This window comes from Lagopus leucura, unplaced genomic scaffold (assembly GCF_019238085.1).
Source record: "Lagopus leucura isolate 7727_CA_CO unplaced genomic scaffold, USGS_WTPT01 Super-Scaffold_100028, whole genome shotgun sequence".
Lineage (NCBI taxonomy): Eukaryota > Metazoa > Chordata > Aves > Galliformes > Phasianidae > Lagopus > Lagopus leucura.
In genome coordinates, this window is record NW_024962279.1 from 1,795,222 (window position 1) to 1,813,588 (window position 18,367).

General features: G+C 46.2%; 1 protein-coding gene across 3 annotated transcripts in view; it reads left to right on the forward strand.

The window, feature by feature from the left end:
- Positions 1-18,367, forward strand: part of SYNPR (synaptoporin) — a 78,085-nt gene that overhangs the window by 43,376 nt on the left and 16,342 nt on the right. For all 3 annotated transcript variants that reach the window (XM_042880969.1, XM_042880970.1, XM_042880971.1), the window contains one exon: positions 16,024-16,148. In XM_042880969.1, the coding sequence (XP_042736903.1) occupies positions 16,024-16,148 (125 nt within the window). The remainder of the gene's footprint in view (positions 1-16,023; positions 16,149-18,367) is intronic.

An 18,367-nucleotide genomic window follows, 5' to 3' on the forward strand; every position in this document is an offset into this window, starting at 1 on the left:
TTTTGTTGTTTGTTTGTTTTTTGTTTTTAAAGGGGCTTTTAAAATGCATCCCACTTCTTTCTGCTACCCCTGACTCTGCATCACAAGTTTATGACCTTCAGCTCATCCCTCCCTCACTGGGAAGGATGCTGAAGGGTTTTGCCATCTTGTGCCTCTGCCTTCCATGTTGCTGTACTCTCTCATAGCCTGCAGAAGTTGGATGTAATCCATCCATGGGATGTCCAGCTGCCCAGTGCTGGGGTCAGCTGCCAGTCTGGACAGTCTGGTCCACCATGAGGACCAGGTGGCTCATGGGGTTTGCTGTGTCCTCTTGCAAAGCTGTGGTGGAAGAGCATGGAGGATGGAAGGAGATCCTTGCGGACACTGCCTGGACCAGAATTTAGTTGGTAAGGCTGGGAGAGGGGAGCTGCCATCTCCTCCTTTATCTCATCTGGAGTGGTGCATGTGCTCCTATTGTAGGCTGGCTGTGCTGCTGCTTGCACAGTGCCCCAACCACCACCCTACATTAGCTTATCCTAGTATATTCCTGTCTTACAAAATTAGATCAATTTTGCAAATTGCTGCTGCACTAGTAATTGAATTGAAGGGTGGTTGTTTTTTTGGTTTTTTTTTTTTTTTTTTTTTTTTTTGCACTGGAGTAAATCAGGAAGAAGTCAACAGAATCAAGCCCTGAGCACTTTCAGCAACATGCTCATTTAAATTGGATGCAAGAGGGTGTCTGTGTTTACATTTGGCCTGCCAAGAATCTCTGTTTCAGAAACTGGCTTACATAATATGTCAAAATTGGTTTACTCATTAGCATTGCAAACGGTGTGAAACAAGCCCCAGATTGATAAACTCTCAGCAATATTTGCATCCTGAGCTGAGCGGCACAGGGGGAGGGGAGGTTCATTAGGAAGCGTTCCATTTCCACCAGGAAAGCAAATGGTTTCCAGTTATAACTCAGACTTCGTTAATTTTCTGTCTTCCCAAATTTAAATAAAGATTGAGAGGGAAATGTGAAAATCTCTGTTGGCAAGCAGACAGCCTGTGTGTGCGTGCTGCTGGGTGGGCAGGCTCTGCACAGTAGTGTTCCAGGTGGCTGCAGCCCCTCTGCCAGGCTCCAGCCTCCTTGCATAGACCCTTACAGTGTGGCTGGGATGGAGGTTCTGGCATTACTCATCAGCTCCTCCAAATGGTACATGGGCACTAATGGAGCTGCCTGCTCCTGCACAGTACAGCCTCAGAGCTGGGGAGTATGGAGCTGTGTGCTGCAGGTCTTCCAGCTCGTGGTGGGATGGGAAAGCCATCCATCTCCACATTGCTGCTTGGGGTTTAGCAGGCATCTATGAAACTGGAAGCACATGTGAGCGTGGGCAGGGCTGCTGAGGTGGGGTGAGCAATGGACAGAGTAAAGCAGCCCAGCATTAACGGGTGCTGAGCGTAACTTGCATCACTGCATCCTTTCTGGCTGCCCCTGAATCTCTTGAGCCCTTGGGTGATGTGGTAAAGCTGGCAGGAATCTGCTGGATGTGTGCAGCTTTCAGTGGTATCTAAAGGATTTGGGGGCTTAACTTCCATGAAGCTCTTAAGTCTGCTGTGAAACTCCTAGCTTAATCAGAAGCAGAAAGCTCTGATGCAGCACAGAGGGTCCGAGCAGTGCTGGCATTGGTGGAGTCAGTTTTTATGCTGTAAGTGATAATGCACCATCCCATATTTCAGAACAAGTTTTGCAAGAGGATCTGCTACAGCCAAAGAAAGCACCTGCTGCGGGTCCTGCTGCACCCTGATGGGATGGGTTTGGCACTGTCAGCCAACACCAACACATCCATCATCAGCAGTGTTCATGGCATTTGTGGCATGTCACTGTTGCAGGAAGAAAAATAAGTTTGGAGCTCTCGATGGTCCCAGAGTCTGCAGTGCAGTGTTGATTGAAAGTGCTATGGTACAAGATGGGTCATCACTTGCTGCAGCCCGTTGTGCTCCTGCTGGACTCACATCTCAAGTGGGCACATGGTTTGGAGAACCAAGGGTTGGCAGCTGGCAAGGAACAGCCATTGTAATGATGCTTTTCAACGCTTCCAAAAACTTTGGTGAGGTTTTTCAGCAGTAGCAACCGAGTAGCTGTTGATAATGCAGATGTGGAGTGGGAAGGGGTGATAAAATGATCTCACTGAAAAATGAGGGTGAGAGGTGCTGGCACGTTGCTTACTGTCACACCTCACCGTGAGAGATGTTCCGTGTGAGATGCAACCACAGACCTGAACACAGTGCAAAAAATCTGAGAGCAATGGGAGCCAACTTCTGCCTCATTCTGCAGAGCAAAGGCACCAAGTTGCTTGTTTCGTTTCCAGGGCTGGCTCTTGGGTAGGCAGCAGCAGGCAGATGCTTTCACCTACGCTCAAACGCGCCGAGCAGAGAGCAGTGCTTCCACATCTCTCCTTGGAGAAGTCAGCACTGTGACATCTCATAGCAGTGCTGGCAGAGGGGCTGTATCTTCTGGGAAGGGCCACATCACCAAGAGTGACACGTGGCAGTGCAACTCCCACCCATGGGAAGGAGATGCAGAGGTTTGGTGCTTGTTGGGCTGAATGTGGGCACCTTTTGTGCCCAGAGCCAGGAGCGCTGGCCCCAAATGGACAAACTGAGCTGAAATTCGATAATTTGGACTTCACCTTGACATTCTTCTGATGTTTTTAGTTCTCCTCACGCAATTGTAATTCCAAATCGCTAAGGAAAAGTAATCGTGCTCACATCTTGCTCTGCAGAGAACTGTTGTCACCCAGCAGGTGTTTCTGTATGCCAGCATGTAACTTCTGTCTGCAAATAAAAGAGAAAGTTGGCATTGCGTTTCATCTATTAAGTCATGTCTATTTGCATATACTTGTTGTAGAGCATGGAAAGGAGGGCAGAACAGTGCTAAGCCCAGTAAAATAATAAAACAGCATAGAGTGTGAATCGTGGTCTCAGTTACACAAAACACCACTGGGGTGATGGGAGCTCTTGTGAAAAGACAGAGCTTTGTGTCTGAAGACAGAGAGAGGCCCACAGCCCTTGTTGGCAGCAGTGTGGCTCTGTGCTGGGGGCAGCAGCTCTGCATAGCCTGGGGTGCAGTGCTGCTGCTGAGAGCTGCTGGCTGGCAGATGTGGGAGGCAATGAGCTGTGCTGCTGCTGCTGTGGTCTCCCAGCAAACAGGCAATGGGGAAGATTTCTTTGGGATAAATGGAAAGTATGAAACTTTTCCCTAATAGGTGTGAGGGGGTTTTCCATAGGTTATCTCTGATATGCAAAAAGTGAAAAAAGCTCATATTCAAGGCAAACCGTCTGGAAGTCCACTCCTGTGAGAATGCAAGAGATGTTCAGTGCACATTAACTGTAAATAAGAGCTGAAAGATCTCCTCTGTTCCTGATGGGCTCCGTGCTGGGCAGCTCTCTGGGGTGGGTAGGTCTAGCCTGTGCAGCCAGGCACCCCAAAAGCTCCAAGCCAGCCCAGCAACACAGAGGCACTGCTCTGGTGTGGAGGCTCTTTCAGCTCGGCACAACTTTAGCCCAGAACCGTGGAGTGTTTCTTTCTTACAGAGCGTGCATTCAGAACAAAGCGATGCTGTGTCGGTGGTGGGGAGGACGGGGCTGCACCTTGCAGCACATCGTTGTGCTACCTGCACCACAGCAATGCAATCAGCCGCCCACCACGGGGAAAGTGTTCCATCTCTTTACTTAGGCTGTGTGTAGTCACTGTCTGATAATATGACCATTTTGCCATCCCTCTGCAAATAAGGCTGAGGCTGCTGCCTGATTGGTATATCATCTCACTTTCTCTCAGCATTGATTTTCTTGCTCTCCTTATTTGCTTCATAAAAAGAGAGACGAGGAGCTGGTGCTTGTTCCCTCCCTCCCTCCCTCTCTCTCTCCCTCTCCACTGCGAGAAGCTTTTGGGAGCCTTTATTTTTAGTATGAGACAAACCTTGCTTTATTTCAGGAGACTCAAGTTGGATTATAAACCCTTTTGTAAATGTGTATGGTGATATTTGCTCCGGTAAGTTCTTCTATGATTATCTATTTATTTGTGTAGCCTTGCTGTTCTGGGGGAGAAGTGAGGTTTTAAAGGAATGGCAAAGCCCACCAAATTGTTTTACAGGTTGGGTTTCTTTGTGCTCCCATGCTGAGCCCAACTGTTCTGTGGTTTGTAGGTACATGGAAAATATTTTTGGTCTGTTTTGCATTGCAGAGGGGGGGGTGCCTGCTTTGAAAACTTGCTTTGCGCTTCATTTTACGGCAGAAATGTGGAAAGTGGGGATTATAGGGAAAAGGGATTCCAATTTGTCGTGTTTCTCCCAGCATTTTTTTTAATCAAAGGCTCCTCAAAAATAACACAGAAACGTTTGCTACGCAAAACCAGTGAGAGCTATTTAATATTGATCATCCTGAAGTACGAACATCAGACTATTTCCTTAGGAAGATTAAAGTACGGCAGGTGGGCAGCAACATGCTCCTCATCAAAATGCATTGCTGAAATAAAGAAAATCTTTAAAGTAATTAAGGACGTGGAGTTGTTTTCGTAGTGTTACACCATTAATACAGGTCAATGTACTGTTGCTCTGACTCTGCTGTGCACGGCTCTGCAGCCTCGTTCCTCCGTGCTCTCAGCTAACTTGGAGACCTCTTTGTTACCTGTAAATAGCAGCAAGGTGCAGTGATTTATCTCCCCCCATCGCAGCTCCTGGTGTGCTTCCCAGGCAGTGCGAGGCAGCGCTTGGAACAATGTGGCTGAGGAAAGCAAGATTGTGTATCTGCAGCATGTCCAGGCTGCCTGATAAATATTTGAATTTGATGCATTATATTCATTAATTTATTGGCATTTTGATTCTTTTGTGGTTGAGTCTGATCCATGGGAGTCAATCACGTTGGTGCTTCAGAAGTCTTTCAGAACTCCAGCTGTAGCTGCTTTGAGAACATGAAAATTCACGTATCAAACCCAGAATAATCCACCTACTCTCATGATGCCGGGCCATGCTAGTAGATGTATGAGACATGTTCCAGTAGGGCTGCAACTGGCTTTATTAGACCCGTCAGAGACGGTGAGGATGTTGTGCTAGCAGAGCAGGCTGAACTCATCCAGAGAGAAATTTCAGATTGGCAATAACTGCTTAGTCATTTTAAGCTGCGTTTGGACCAGCTTAATTGTTCCAGTGTTGTTTCAGTGTGGAGGAGCTGAACTTGGCTTCCCAGCTGTGTGCGGAGCAGCTTAGGACCGTGCTGGGCTCCTGAGGACTGCATGGTGGTTGGGTGCGGCTGTGCTGAGCGTTGCATGGGAAGCCCACACCTCAGGTTCTGCTGCCTGAAACTGGATTCATACGTGCCCAGTTCTGCGGCTTTTCAATTTTCACGTCATTGCTATCTCATAAGCGCCATGTATATTTATCCCATTTATATGCATTCCTGTGAATGTATGTGCCTAACAGTGATTGCCTTTTCCCAATCGTTTGATTTCTCAGGTGTGGAGGGCGTGAGTGTCTGAGCAGCACGCTTTCTAAGCATAATCCTGCTTCCCTGAGGATTGCTTTAAACATTTCCAGCTTTGCTGAGCCTTGGTGCACAGCTCAGTGTAGTAACCTTCAGGTGAGCAGGGTGATGGGTAAGGAGCACATTTGGTGACCCTGAAGGGGCAGCAGTTGGCTGGAATGAAGTGAGGACGTAGCTTCTGCTTCCAGCCCTGCAAAATGAAGGGGCTGGGGTTTCTGTACCGTGTAACTTCTCATAGCAGGGGTGCCAGACTTCCCTGAAAGATGGGTGTGCTGTGGTTTATTAAGAAAACAATTCAGCTTGTCTATATAGATTGGAAGCAGGAAAAGTGTCCAAGCTGGTGGGACTCCTGGTGTCATCCTGCTCCTGGAAGGCAGCTCACTGGAAGCCAAGGGACTGTAAGGCACTGCATGAGCCATGTGGCTGAGTCCATCACTGCAAACCTTTCGTTGGCAGAGAAGCTTGTGGTGAAGCAGAAATGATCCCTTTGGCTCCAAATGCAGTCCCTACAGTATAAGGCCAAGACAAACTTGGGGGAAGCAGGAAAGCTTGCCTCACTCCCTATGTTGTGCATGCAAAAGTCTTCCATGCTTGTGGTTTTTCACCAGTCACCTTCTGCCCATGCCAGTGCTGCAATGATATCTCTTTCTAGCAGGTGCATTAGGATCTGGAAGATGTTGGAAATGTTATTTTAGGGCTGTGTGAATCCTGGGCAGCTGCTTCTCTGCCTCATTGGCTGTGGCATCTAGCAGCTCCAGCAGTTCCTAGAGAAATTCCTCAAGCTCTTAGAAGATTGACTTCTTAAATGCTTCCTTCTGAATGCCAGATATGTTTTTTTAGCCAAGTCCTTGGAAGACTTAATGAATGCTTTCCTCACCTCTGTTAATCCTGTTCAGACCAATAGGTGCCCCATGGGGAGAAAGGTATTTGTGTTGGTATTGGATAGCAGCTGCCTGTCACTGCCGGTGGTGGCAGGTGGTGTTTTATTCTTTGTGTCATTCTTGATTAGGAGTTCTGTACAACTATATGGCCATTTTTTTTTCAGGGAATGTTTCCCTGTATGGAGGGTGGCAGATGGCAACTTGACCCAGACGTTGGTCTTTCTTGGTTTTGCCGTTGGGCTCCCTATCCTTCAGCAAGCTGAGCACAAATCCTTCCTAACAGCAGTGTGGGCTGTGAGCTCAGAGCCTGCTCCTTGACATGGGCTGTGACAACAAGTGCCACTTGCCTGTCCCCATGTGGGCAACTATGGGCACTGGGCCCTGTCCTGGGGCCAGCCCCAGGGAAGTGGAAGGGAGAAGCAGTGCTGGGCTGCACAGTAGGCTGGGCATTGAAAGCAGAACAGTGCAGCATTTGCTCAGTTGGTGTTCAATTAGGTGTCCAGTACAGGTGGGGGTCTGGCTCTGCTTGTCTGTGGTTTGCAAAGGTAATTATGACCCTGGGCCCAAGGGGATGCTCAGAGTCCTTGAACTTGTGATGAAACTCTTTGTTTTGTATTTGGGGCCAGAATACTGAATACCGTCAAAGTCTTCAGCCTTCCTCTCCTGTCGTGTCCAGTCCAACCTATTGTTTTGTAAGGGAAAATAAAAAAAAAAAAGGTAAGGATAGAAAGGAAAACGAGATGTACTGAGCCCTTCCGTGCAGACGAGGGAGGAGACAGGTGGTCAGCATGAGGTGTGGGATCTGCTGTGCTGCTCCTGTCCTTTCCCAGGCACGGTGCTGGAGCTGTCTGTCTGTGCCACACACAGGCTGTCTGTCTGGGTGGAAGGGGTCCTGCCACCTGGATGGCTGTGCAGCACTCATCTGTCACCAAACTTCCATGGCACCCTGGCAAAGCAAATATGCTGCAGCAGGCTTGAAAGCTGTAAGCATATGGGCACTAACAACAGATTAACTGAGTGATTTAGTCTAAGGGGCTTGGTAGATTACCATAAAATGTATCTTAATTAGAAAAGCAATCAAACTTGCACAGAGTCAATGAGGACAAAACGTCCGTGTTGGCAACAGCACTACATCCTCCAGCCCAAGGGATGGAGCTGTCAATGGATGAGACTTGTGCCCACAGTGGGACGTTTGGGGGTTTTGCTGCTGTTTGCCCACTCTGCCTATGGGTGTAGGATGCCTTCATGCTGAATTATTTGTTCTTGGACCATGGGGTCATCCAGCAAACTGCTCAAAATGAGGCTGATGGTGAACTTGGATGCCTTCAGCAGCATCAATAAACCAGACACTGCTGAAGGTGAAAGAGTAGAGCATTGGCACATTTTCCTTGAAAATGTGTGCAATTACCTAAAGACATATTTGAGTGTTTGCCATGTATAGCACAGCTGGTCCCAGATAAAGGACTGGGGCTTCTAAGTGCTACCATAACACAAATAATTAATAAGTCTATTTCCCTCACTGTGTTCTCTTGTTTTTAGTGAACATGACCATAATTAGCTTTTACCTGATTCTGAATTTATAGCATGTTCTTTTCATTCTGCATGTGTTTTCCTTGCTTCTTTATTTTATTGGCCACAGTTTTACTCCACAGGCCTGAATCTGCAGATGTAAAAGCTGGATAATCATCTCCAGCAGTACAGATATAAGGACTGCAAAAGTCTAAAACATATTGATGCGTTATTGGTTTGGAACAAGTTCTCCTGGCTCTGGAAGGATGTGAAGTACACTGGGAAGTGGCACCGAAGATGCACAGCAGCTGGCAATTGAGAGAAAGGAAAGGATGCCTGATTATTTTAGAATTGGCAGTATTTTAAAACATGGGGGAAGTGGGAAACATTCAGGCCAGGGGTTGCCAAGTTTCTTTTGTTACCTCTTTTTGTGCTTAGAAACAGATTTCAGAGAACATCAGTGAAAAGGCATGAGAAGAAAAAGGGAGAAAGTGTGGAGGAACATGGGATGGGGGAGGATGGAGAGGAAACTGGGATAACTTAAACCAAGTAGATGGAGTGTATCAAGAGCCAGTGAAATAAGGAGGCATTGTTGTTGGTTTTTGGCTTTTCAATTTAAGGATACTTTTATTACTGTTTCCTAAAGATGTTCATGTTAAGGTGTTACTCTTTATGATTTAGCCTTAGGAAGGAGAGCAGTGCCACCTCTCAGGACAGAGTAAGAGAAGCAAAGGAAAAGAAGAGGAAAGGGAGGTTTTAATTTTGAAAACGTTTCTTGCTCAAAATGTTCCCCATGAATTCCCAGAGCTCAACAAGGCAAGCATTCATTTGTAGCCCCATCGTTTTAATTATTAGAAAAGAAATCATTTTCACCACGTGTGCTGCTAGCTAGCCAGGAGCAAATTCTTCTTTCAGCCCTTTGCACAGAGCTGGGTGCTGAGGTCAGAGCCAGCACCAATGGAATTTTCTATCCAAAACTGCTTTGAGAGAAAAGGATGGGTCCTATGTGGAATGCTGGGTGCACCCCAGGCCCTCCTTCATCACAGGAGTGCCATAGGAAAGTGGGGTCTGGAGCAAGAGGGGCACATCTGCCATGGTCAGAACAACCACCATGGGTCTTGATGGCCAGGACTGGCTGTGCATATGCTTTCTGGAAAAGCAGCCATGCTCTCCAAAAGCAGAGCCTGGGTACCGAGCGTTGCTGCTCGTAAAGATGTTGAGATACTGGAAAATGGGAAAGCACAGCCAGCCGTCCTATCAAAGAGCACTGCTGGGGGTGTGGGAAGGAAGCGAGGCCTCATTGCTTAGCAATTTGAATGCACTCTCAAATCCTCACGGGACAAAGCTGTTGCACTGGTTTATTCATCCCAAGGGCTCTCTGGATGCCTTCCCAACCTAAATAATTTTCACCCATTTCCTTAATTCAGCTTGAGAAATGAGAACTGAGTGCCAGCATGCTTGCTCAGGGAGCAGATGACACTGGGTAGTGGCACAGCAGCACGGGGCTGAGAGGAAGCTGCTAATGGCCTCTGATGAGCACCAACGTGATAATAATGAGGTTGGTGCCCTTTCACTCACCCAGAGAATCTTAGCAAAAGTATAATCCCTGCTAGTCAATGGGCAATCATTGGGTCATAAATAATAGAGTGTGATTGAAGGACTGCACCTTTCCTGTAATAAACCATGCAGAGATGCTCCTGGCCTGGGGGGCGGGAGGAGGGGGGTCTCACTGCAGCCCCATGCTGAGCTGTGCTGCATTTCCCAGCTGTTAGCATGGTCTGTGATTTACTGTACTCCCAAATCTCATTGCTGCATTTGGTTGCACTCACAGCAGGAGGATGCTCCACCACCACAGAGATCTGCCCGCACTGAGGAAGATGGAAGGAATGATGATGCACGGTGGATAACATTTCTGTGGGCATGGTGGGGATGGGTTAACGATTGGACTAGATGATCTTGGTGGTCTCATCCAACCTTAATGATTCTATGATTCTAAGACAGAGGGAGGTGCTGGTCCCAGCACCAGCCTAGTGCAAGGCGGGCAGTGTGTGTACCGTGTACAACATGTTGTAGTTCTTTTTACAAGCTGCATTTGTATTCTGCTGGCCTCCATTGCTGTCGGACATGTGGGACAGTTGTGGTTCTTGCTGAGGCCCTAGGGCTGCAGCAGCCATCGTGGGGTTTAGTGACATTAAGTTCTGGGGCACTTTCCTTTTTCAGAGTGTTTCACATATGGATGCTGCTCAGCCTTAAGGTAAATCCCTGTGTTTATTGGAGGGAGTAAATCCTACTTAGCACTGGTTTGGATCACACTCTGTACACGGTTATGCTACATGGTCGGGCCATTTTTAACCCACCCAGCAAGTAAGGAAACAAGCAACTGCCCAAGTGTTTTAATTTTATAATTAAATGTGTGTACTCATACCACAATAAATCCGATATGATCAGTCTCTCAAGCCTGCACAAAACCTGTGTTTTCATCAGGGAGCAGGAGCAGAACGGGATTTACACGTGAACCTGCTCAGCGCAGGGCTGGGTGAGCATCCCCACCAAGGGCATGGCAGCTGCCTCTGTGTGCCAGCAGGCTGGAAAAGTCTTCAGGCCCAAAAAGGAATTCATCTCTCTGCTGAAGTGGCATGTGTCACAACATGAGTTATTCAGGGATCGTATGCAGAAATGAAACAAATCTGTGTCACTTGCACTCTCATCTCCTTAAAGAAGAGGGTACGAATGTGGAGATACGAAGGCTGCAGGTCCTTGTAAATGTCTTTAATTATCTCAGATCTTTGGCCAGTGGTTGGAGGGGCTGAAGCAGCTTAACATCTCTCCTCACTTGTGTGAGTGGCTTTGTTCACTGACGACTTTTCGTTTCACTGAATCCAAGAGATGTTGACATACATCTTTATTTTCTGCCTGTTAACTCTTCCATGCAAGCTGCCAACCTTAGCATTAGCTTTCAACTTTATGGCTGACCCATTAAACATTGGATGAAACATCTCATCAGCTTGCATTACATTTTGAACTTAATAAATAGAAAAGGCATTACACAGATTCTGTCTGGCCATCTGGAGGAACAATGTTCCTTAGCTCAACGAATGGCTCTCTAATCCTCTCATATATAGTTTGGTTTTATTCCATTAAAATATAATGAGAAAAGACTACCATACCATTATGCGGTGGGACTAAATGGGATTTTTAGAGTAATCAATGAAAATGAGTAAAAAAGATAAAGATTTTCTTCAAAGAAAAATAGCAAAAATTGTCTCCTTGGGATTAAAGTATTGTAGAACCAAATTATTATAGCACAATCTTTACTCGCTAAAAATACCCCAGTTTCATTTCCATAAATCTTTCCATTAAGAATCAAATGAAGTATTTTTTTTGTTTTAAAAATGCAAAGTATTAAATGAAATGCTCTGCTTTAAGCTGAGGATGCCACAGGGCTGCTCCCTGATGGTCTGGAGGATTTTCTCTCCCACCTCCAATAGTGACCCCAGAAACTCTCCTGGAAGACATAGGACAGCCACTTGAATGGCCTCAGGGATGTCCAGCCTGCCCTTGGATGTCTCCAAGGACAGGGAATCCACCAGTTCTCTGGGCAAGCTGTGCCATTGCTTCACTGCCCTTATTGTAGAAAAGCTTCTTCTTTATATCCAGTCTAAATCTCCCCTCTTAGTCTGGAACCATTTCCACTTGTCCTATCACAGACCCTGCTACAGACTCTGTTCTCCTTTTTCCTGTAGTCCCCCTTTAGAAGGTTTGCTTCTTGCAATGCTGATGTTTGTTTCTAAGGAGGCACACTAAATCCTGGCAATTAGTGGACAATTGCTCTAGGCTTTCTTTTTCAGCAGAAGGAGAATATATTTCAGCTTGCTCCCTGGACAGTTGTTGGAGGAAAATGAGTCCTGCTAGTCATCGCCTCCCCCCAGCACTGCTGCCCACCCAATTCATCAACCAGTCAAGCTGATATAATTAGGAATCCCAAAGTCAATAATCTGATAATCTCCAGTGAACAAGGCTTGTATGTAGGAGAAGTGATTCCAGGAAGTCTGCAGCTCAGATCCTCAGAGGACAGATGCCAGATTTTAAAAAGGAAACAGGCAGAAAGCCGGAGGGGAGAGCACTCCCTACTTTTCACTGGTGACATATTTTGGGCTATTGACTCTACACTAAATGTTTTCCCGTAGAGTCATTTAGTGCCTTTGAATCTTCTCTTTACAGCCTTAATAATGACGTTTGGCTGCTGGTTGCATTCCATAAATAAATGATTGGAGCGCTGCAAGGCTGTGCAGGGGACGATGCTGGCTGCAGGGCAGGGGATGCTTCTCACGTGCAACCCTGGCTTTAGTGAGCAAGGAGGAGGTGTAAAGCCAGGCCGTGTTTGGCACATGCTTTGCAGCCACTTTGTGATGGAGATCCAGAGAAGGAGAAGACTTATATCCAAAAGCCATGCCAGGAAGCTTTGGCTTTGTGAAACACTTTCAATGTGTAAAGTGACTAATGGAAGAGTAGGCGTCTAAGTATTGCAACCTTGCTTTTCCGAGGCATCAGATGTTCCCTTTGGCTTTTCATTGCTAAGGCAGGACTGGGCCTAGGATCCCTCCTGGAAGGTGTCCTGGGAAAAGCAAGTGGCTTATGTAAAAGTTTCATCAATTTTAAGTGACAGTGTTATCTTGCTAACATGATGTTTTAACTGCAGTGCTTCTATGTAAGCCTTTTAGCTCACCGTGTCAGGAGCCATTCTGCATTCCTCTGGCTCTTATGGCCAACCTGTTGCTCGGCAGGCATTGAGGGGACTGCTCTGAAGGCCAAGCATGGAGAAATGGTAGGAAATTGTCCCATTTGTCACTCCTGTGGCAGGAGGAGTAATGTATGGGGCTGCTGCTGCCCGCCTGGGGCACAGGTGGAACATGGTTTCCTTGGGGACCCTTGTGCCCCTAACCCAGGGTGCAGAAGGGACCAGCACTGGGCTGAAATGATGTTTATTATTGCACGGTGCCATAATAAATATAATTTCTATTGGTTAAGCTAGGTCATAGGACTTACCTGTCTTCCTTACAAAAATATACTGGTTTGGTGGTGGTGTTGATAGTTGGACTTTATGATCTCAGAGGTCTTCTCCAACCTTAACGATTCTATGATTCCATGATACAGTGGCACAGGGTAAGGCTTCTCTCTGTAGAGAGAATATCACCATTATAAAGTAGGGGATGGGGTGTTCATCAGCATACACAAAGGAACCACCATCTTCAGAGACATACTGCCTTGTTGGAGAAAGTCTTATGGCAGGTGGGGAGCATACATAGGAGCAATGTGATGCCCCAAGGGCACCGTGCTGCTCCTGGCTGCTCCTCAGAGAACTGCCTTCATATGTAAGCGTTGACCATATGCTGAGATAGATCTGGTATAAAGGGGAAAAGCCATAGACATGCAGGGTGCAGATGGGATGAGCGCTGAGTGTGGATTTATAGGCAAAGAGTAACTAGGAACATAGGGAAATGCTTTCCCTTTCTCCATAAACTTTTCAATTTCAGAGAGACGAGATTCAATAAAATTATCTTGCAGATGGAAGTTTTATTGAATCTGGCCCATAAAGCTCCCATTATGGGGTTTACAACTGCCATTTACACAAATCCTGCTACAATAAAATACAATGGTGTTTACAGCATTCCTGCAACTGCCACAGAATTACAGCACGCACAAAACCCACCCAGTAAATCTTGGCTTAATTCACTGACAACAGAAAGCAGCAAAACTTGGGAGGAAAAAAAAGAAGAAAGAAAAATGCAGAGCTGGGAAAGAGAAGGTTGTTTAGGTGAGAGGAGTTATGCTGCGTGGCCAAAATTCCCCAGAGAAAGGATTCATGGTCCTTGCCCTGCAAGGCACGATGTAAAGGTGCTTCCAAGCAGTGTGGTGCGGTGCCCAGCTGCAGGGACCAGTGATGTGATTGCAGCCAGAGCAGGGAGCCAGGCTGTGGCTGGGTTGGCTATAAAAGCCTCCAGCTGGCTCCTTGCTGCTTTCCCACCTGTTGCCTGGGTGCCTGCAGTGTGCTGAGCAAGGATAGAAAGTGGTGGGCAGCCCTGGTGGGATGTGGCTGGAGAGGGAGTAGGCTGAGGTTTGCTGGGTGTGGAAGCATCTGGAAAGCCTCTGGCTGAGAGCTGAGTTTGGGGCTGAAGGTGGGTGAAGCTGGATCTGAGGCTGCAGCCTGAGATGCTCTCAGCCTTTCTGACGAGGAGCAGCCTGAGCTGAATTTTTGGGGTTGGCTCCTTGGCCCTTGTGTCACAGGCTTATGTTAATTCCCAACCCTTTGTTATTTGCATGAATTGTGTGTCCTTCCCCTCCTTGTCCCTGTTGTGAGAGCTGCAGTTGGCAGGTGATGCTCTTCATTTATGGCAGGTTTATCTCATGCTGCAGCCCTGCACTCCCCCCTTTATTTTTTGCAAGCCATTAATCTTTGTGGCTCCCAACACATCTGCATTTGCAACTCCATTAATTAGGCCAGAATGCAGGTCAGCCCTAATCTCTCTGACGCTCCTTAATATATTGTTTTCTGACATTGCTTCACAAATTAAGCTGAGATGATTAATAGTGATTTTCAGTGCTGTTGCACATGTAAAGGCAGAACAACTTCGAGGAAACGTCTCATTTAGGATTAAGGAGTGCTGTTCAAGTTCATTATGAGCATTTATTTCAAATTAACCAACAAGCCAATTCATGGGAAAGTTCAGCTTTCTTTTTTTTTTTTTTGTCAGAGCCCAGTATAAAGAATTGAGTCAGTGACTGTTTCTATCAACTTGCCTTATTGTTAGGCTCCTAAATCCCTTTGCAAATCTGCCCGTAAGCGATGTGTGATGGGCAAGAGGTGAGCCCAGGTTAGCAGCACATTTCAAATTGAGCCTCATGCAGCAGGGATGGATCTACTTACTTTTTTTTTTTTTTTTTTTTTTTTTTTTTTTTTTGGCATTTCCACGTTGCCTTTAGAGAATCATTCAGTCCCTTATTTTGCCATTACATTTGCTTGCTGTATGATTTTTCCAGTGTCCAAATATAATTTTTTTCTCTTCTAAATGCACGCGGCCTGTTTTCTTTGGGTTCTTGGCCTTTAGTTTATTCAGTTGTGATTTGGGTTATGAGTTTACTTGTCACTTCCCATATCTGCCTCACTTCGGATCTGAGCTGCTAAAGTGAGTGGAGTAACTTTACACCTATTGTGCTGTAATAGGGACAACATTGAGCCTGGTCTTTCATTTAGATTACAACTGCATCAGTAAGGCTCTCCCCACTTTTGCTCCAGTTCTTCCAACGAAGGCAATGTCAGTGAAGTTCCCTGTGTTTGAACACCTGACATAAATACAAATGCTGATGTCTGTGGCCCTCCCCATCCCCCTAACCCACTTCTCCTGGAATGTGAAGGTGTGATATGGGTTTGCACCAGAAAGAACCTAACTTTTTCTTCCTATCCAGTTTGCTTAAGTTTATCCTGTATCTTATTTTATTTTTTTTTTTCCTGTTTTGCAAAGTGTTGGTTAATTGCCCCACTGTATCCATCTTGGGTTATGGTATAAATTTAGGATAAATAATGAAAAAAATGATCTTTTTTCTTCCCTGATCTTATATAAAATGGAAAAAAAGGTGGTGTGATGCTGTGTTTCGTCATGTGATGGGATGATAGCTGCATGGACTACCTTGGTCTACTATTGCTACCCTTATCTGCTCCTTATAAATATTTCTGCCAGTGTTTTATTTGTGCAAAGATTGGCTCATTATGCTCAGTCAGTATTCATCCTTCCCTTCCAACCCGAGCTTGCCCATCAGTTGGGTGATTTAAATAGCTGCCTGCGCTGTGAATCCCAAGTGGGCTCTGAGGCACAGGGGGGAGGGCTGAAATGCTTGACACAGACAAATGGTGATGGTTCTGCCTATGTGAAGCAACATGGCTTCAAATCTTCTGGTTCCCTGTATTGACATTTGGGAGGGGTGCAGGAGTAATGTATGGCGATGCTTTGAGTGCGTGGAGTGATGGATAACCTGACCCGAGGGGACTGGTGCTGCTGTGCTGCTGTTGCACAGATCTGCTGGTGGTGTGGGTGCTGAAACGAAATAAAATTAAAATGTTGTTTGTTTTTGACAGCTTTTTGCAATCTTTGCATTTGCAACATGCGGTGGGTACTCTGGAGGACTGCGCCTCAGTGTGGACTGTGCAAACAAGTCAGAGAGTGACCTCAACATTGACATAGCCTTTGCCTACCCGTTCAGGTAATGCATTTTGGTTCATGGTGATTGGTTTGCAGGGAGGCAGGTGCACGGGGTCTGGTGGGAAACCCCCACTGAAAATGGGTTTCCAGTCACCTGGAACAGCTTCCGATGAAGCAGCAGCTCCTGGGGTTCCTGAATTCTGCTCACAACACGGGTTGGACTCTGGAAGGGAAGGAGGAATAGATTTGGCTGGATCTGATGTGGATGGGGCTGTGGGCACCATGGGGAAACTGGAGCTCAGCACAGAGCAGTTGTGGGCACCATGGGGAAACTGGAGCTCAGTACAGAGCAGCTGTGGGCATGCAGAGCCCCACAAGGGCCAGGACAGGTCAGGGAGCCACATTGGCCCTAGGAGAAAAGGGGATAAAGGAGCCATTAACTGCGGAGTAGCCATTAATTAAGCTGGAAATAAGGGAGAAGTTAATGGCAGTTCTGAAATTTCTTTGAAAATTGTACTGATTGCCTGCCTGCGTTTCTCAGTGCATGAATTGTTTAAGTGCTGGACCACTGGTGAATTAGGAGAGCCACAGTGAAGTTAAAAATACACATTAAATGCTCCTGCAATGTAAGATCCTGCTTCAGAAGAACACCCACAGTCTTCTGTTTTTAAAGATGCCAGGTCAACTCCAGAAACCTTTCACTTCTGAATAAATGATATCTTTAAGGAATGGAGACAATTAAGGAAAGAATACATAATCCAGTCTCAGGCCCAGTATACTATGACTGAAATTATTTTGCTTCCTTGGGAAATTGTGTGATGTTTTGCTTATGATTGCTATGCACAGACCAGATATAATAGCATCTATTACTTCAACTTGTTCTAAAATGAAGCATTTTCCAAACAGTGGAAACTAAATTTGATTCCTTGAACTATCGTTGTCACTTGACACGCATTTATTACTCCAGAAATCCCATTTCCTGCTATTACAAATGTTTATGTTTTTGTCTTGTCTGTGTTTTCTTTCATTTCTGCTTAGTATGCATGAGATGGATCCTGAAAATTGAGTTACATGAAATTGTAATGCGATTCACTTCCAAATAGGTCATTTCTCCAGCATTCATTATAGAATACACCCTACAGTAAAGTGGTTTTAATTTTCATGATTATTAAGTAGCACTTTATGTGAAAAGTTAATAAAACTGAGAACAATAGTCAGCAAGTATTTCTTAACGTTGTATCAGGCACGTTGACCATTGTTTATAGAGGGAGGAGACCAGATCTGCAATTTCCTAGTCTTGCTTATTAAAAAACTAGAAGCATTGCTGAGTAATTGCAGCATGTGCTGCAAACCTGGGGGTGTTTGCAGAAGGGATCCAGCTGGGATTGCAGCTGTAGGTGGCCCTTGAACTGCTGGTATGGCTCAGCTGTGGCTGGTGTGGTCTGAGCAGGAATGTCAGACATACTCAAGACCACAATGCCTGTGCTACCTAACAAGTATGGAAGCACTCTCCAAATCTCTCCCAGGAGGCAGGAGTCCTATTCATCCTAATAATCAGCAGCTCCTCTCTTCCCAGCTGAAACAGATGTTTAATCTTTTAGTGAAAATGTTTTCCATTGAATTCTGAAGCAAGCAGGGATCATAGGCTCATGGAATGGCTTAGCTTGGAGGGGACCCTAAATATCATGTAGTTCTGACCCCCTGCTCTGGGTTGGTTGCCACTCATCTGATCAGGCTGCCCAGAACCCCATTTAACCTGGTCTTGTGCACCCCCAAAGATGGGGCAATGATGGTGGTGTGTGGCATGTACAGTTGGATGGATATACCTGCAATTTGTGAGTGAGAAGGAAGATACTTTCGTGATTTCTTCATGAATTTGATCTTTCTACTCTTTTCCAGTGCTCCTTTCACTGATTGAAGAGGGGATGCTCTGAACGCAGAAGTGGCGTTGGGAAAAGCAGTGTCTCTTGTCAGAGTAGTTGATGCCCTTGGCAAAAAGCAGACAGGCTTTAAGCTCAGCCTCCCCCATCAGGACTGTGATCCTGAAGCCTGTCTTCCTGCGTGGACACACAGGCTTTGTGTGGGTTTGATGAATTTCCCACAGTTGTCTCAATCAGTCTGTGTTCACGTGGCATTTCCCTTTGCAATGCCTTCAGTTCTCTGGTTACCGGCTGACAACTGGAGCAGGTGTGGGAGGAAGAAGGGATGTGCTGAGCAGCTGACATGGCCATGCTGTCACAGCAGTCTGCAGTGGCACTGAAGCAGCCAAATACCTGAGTG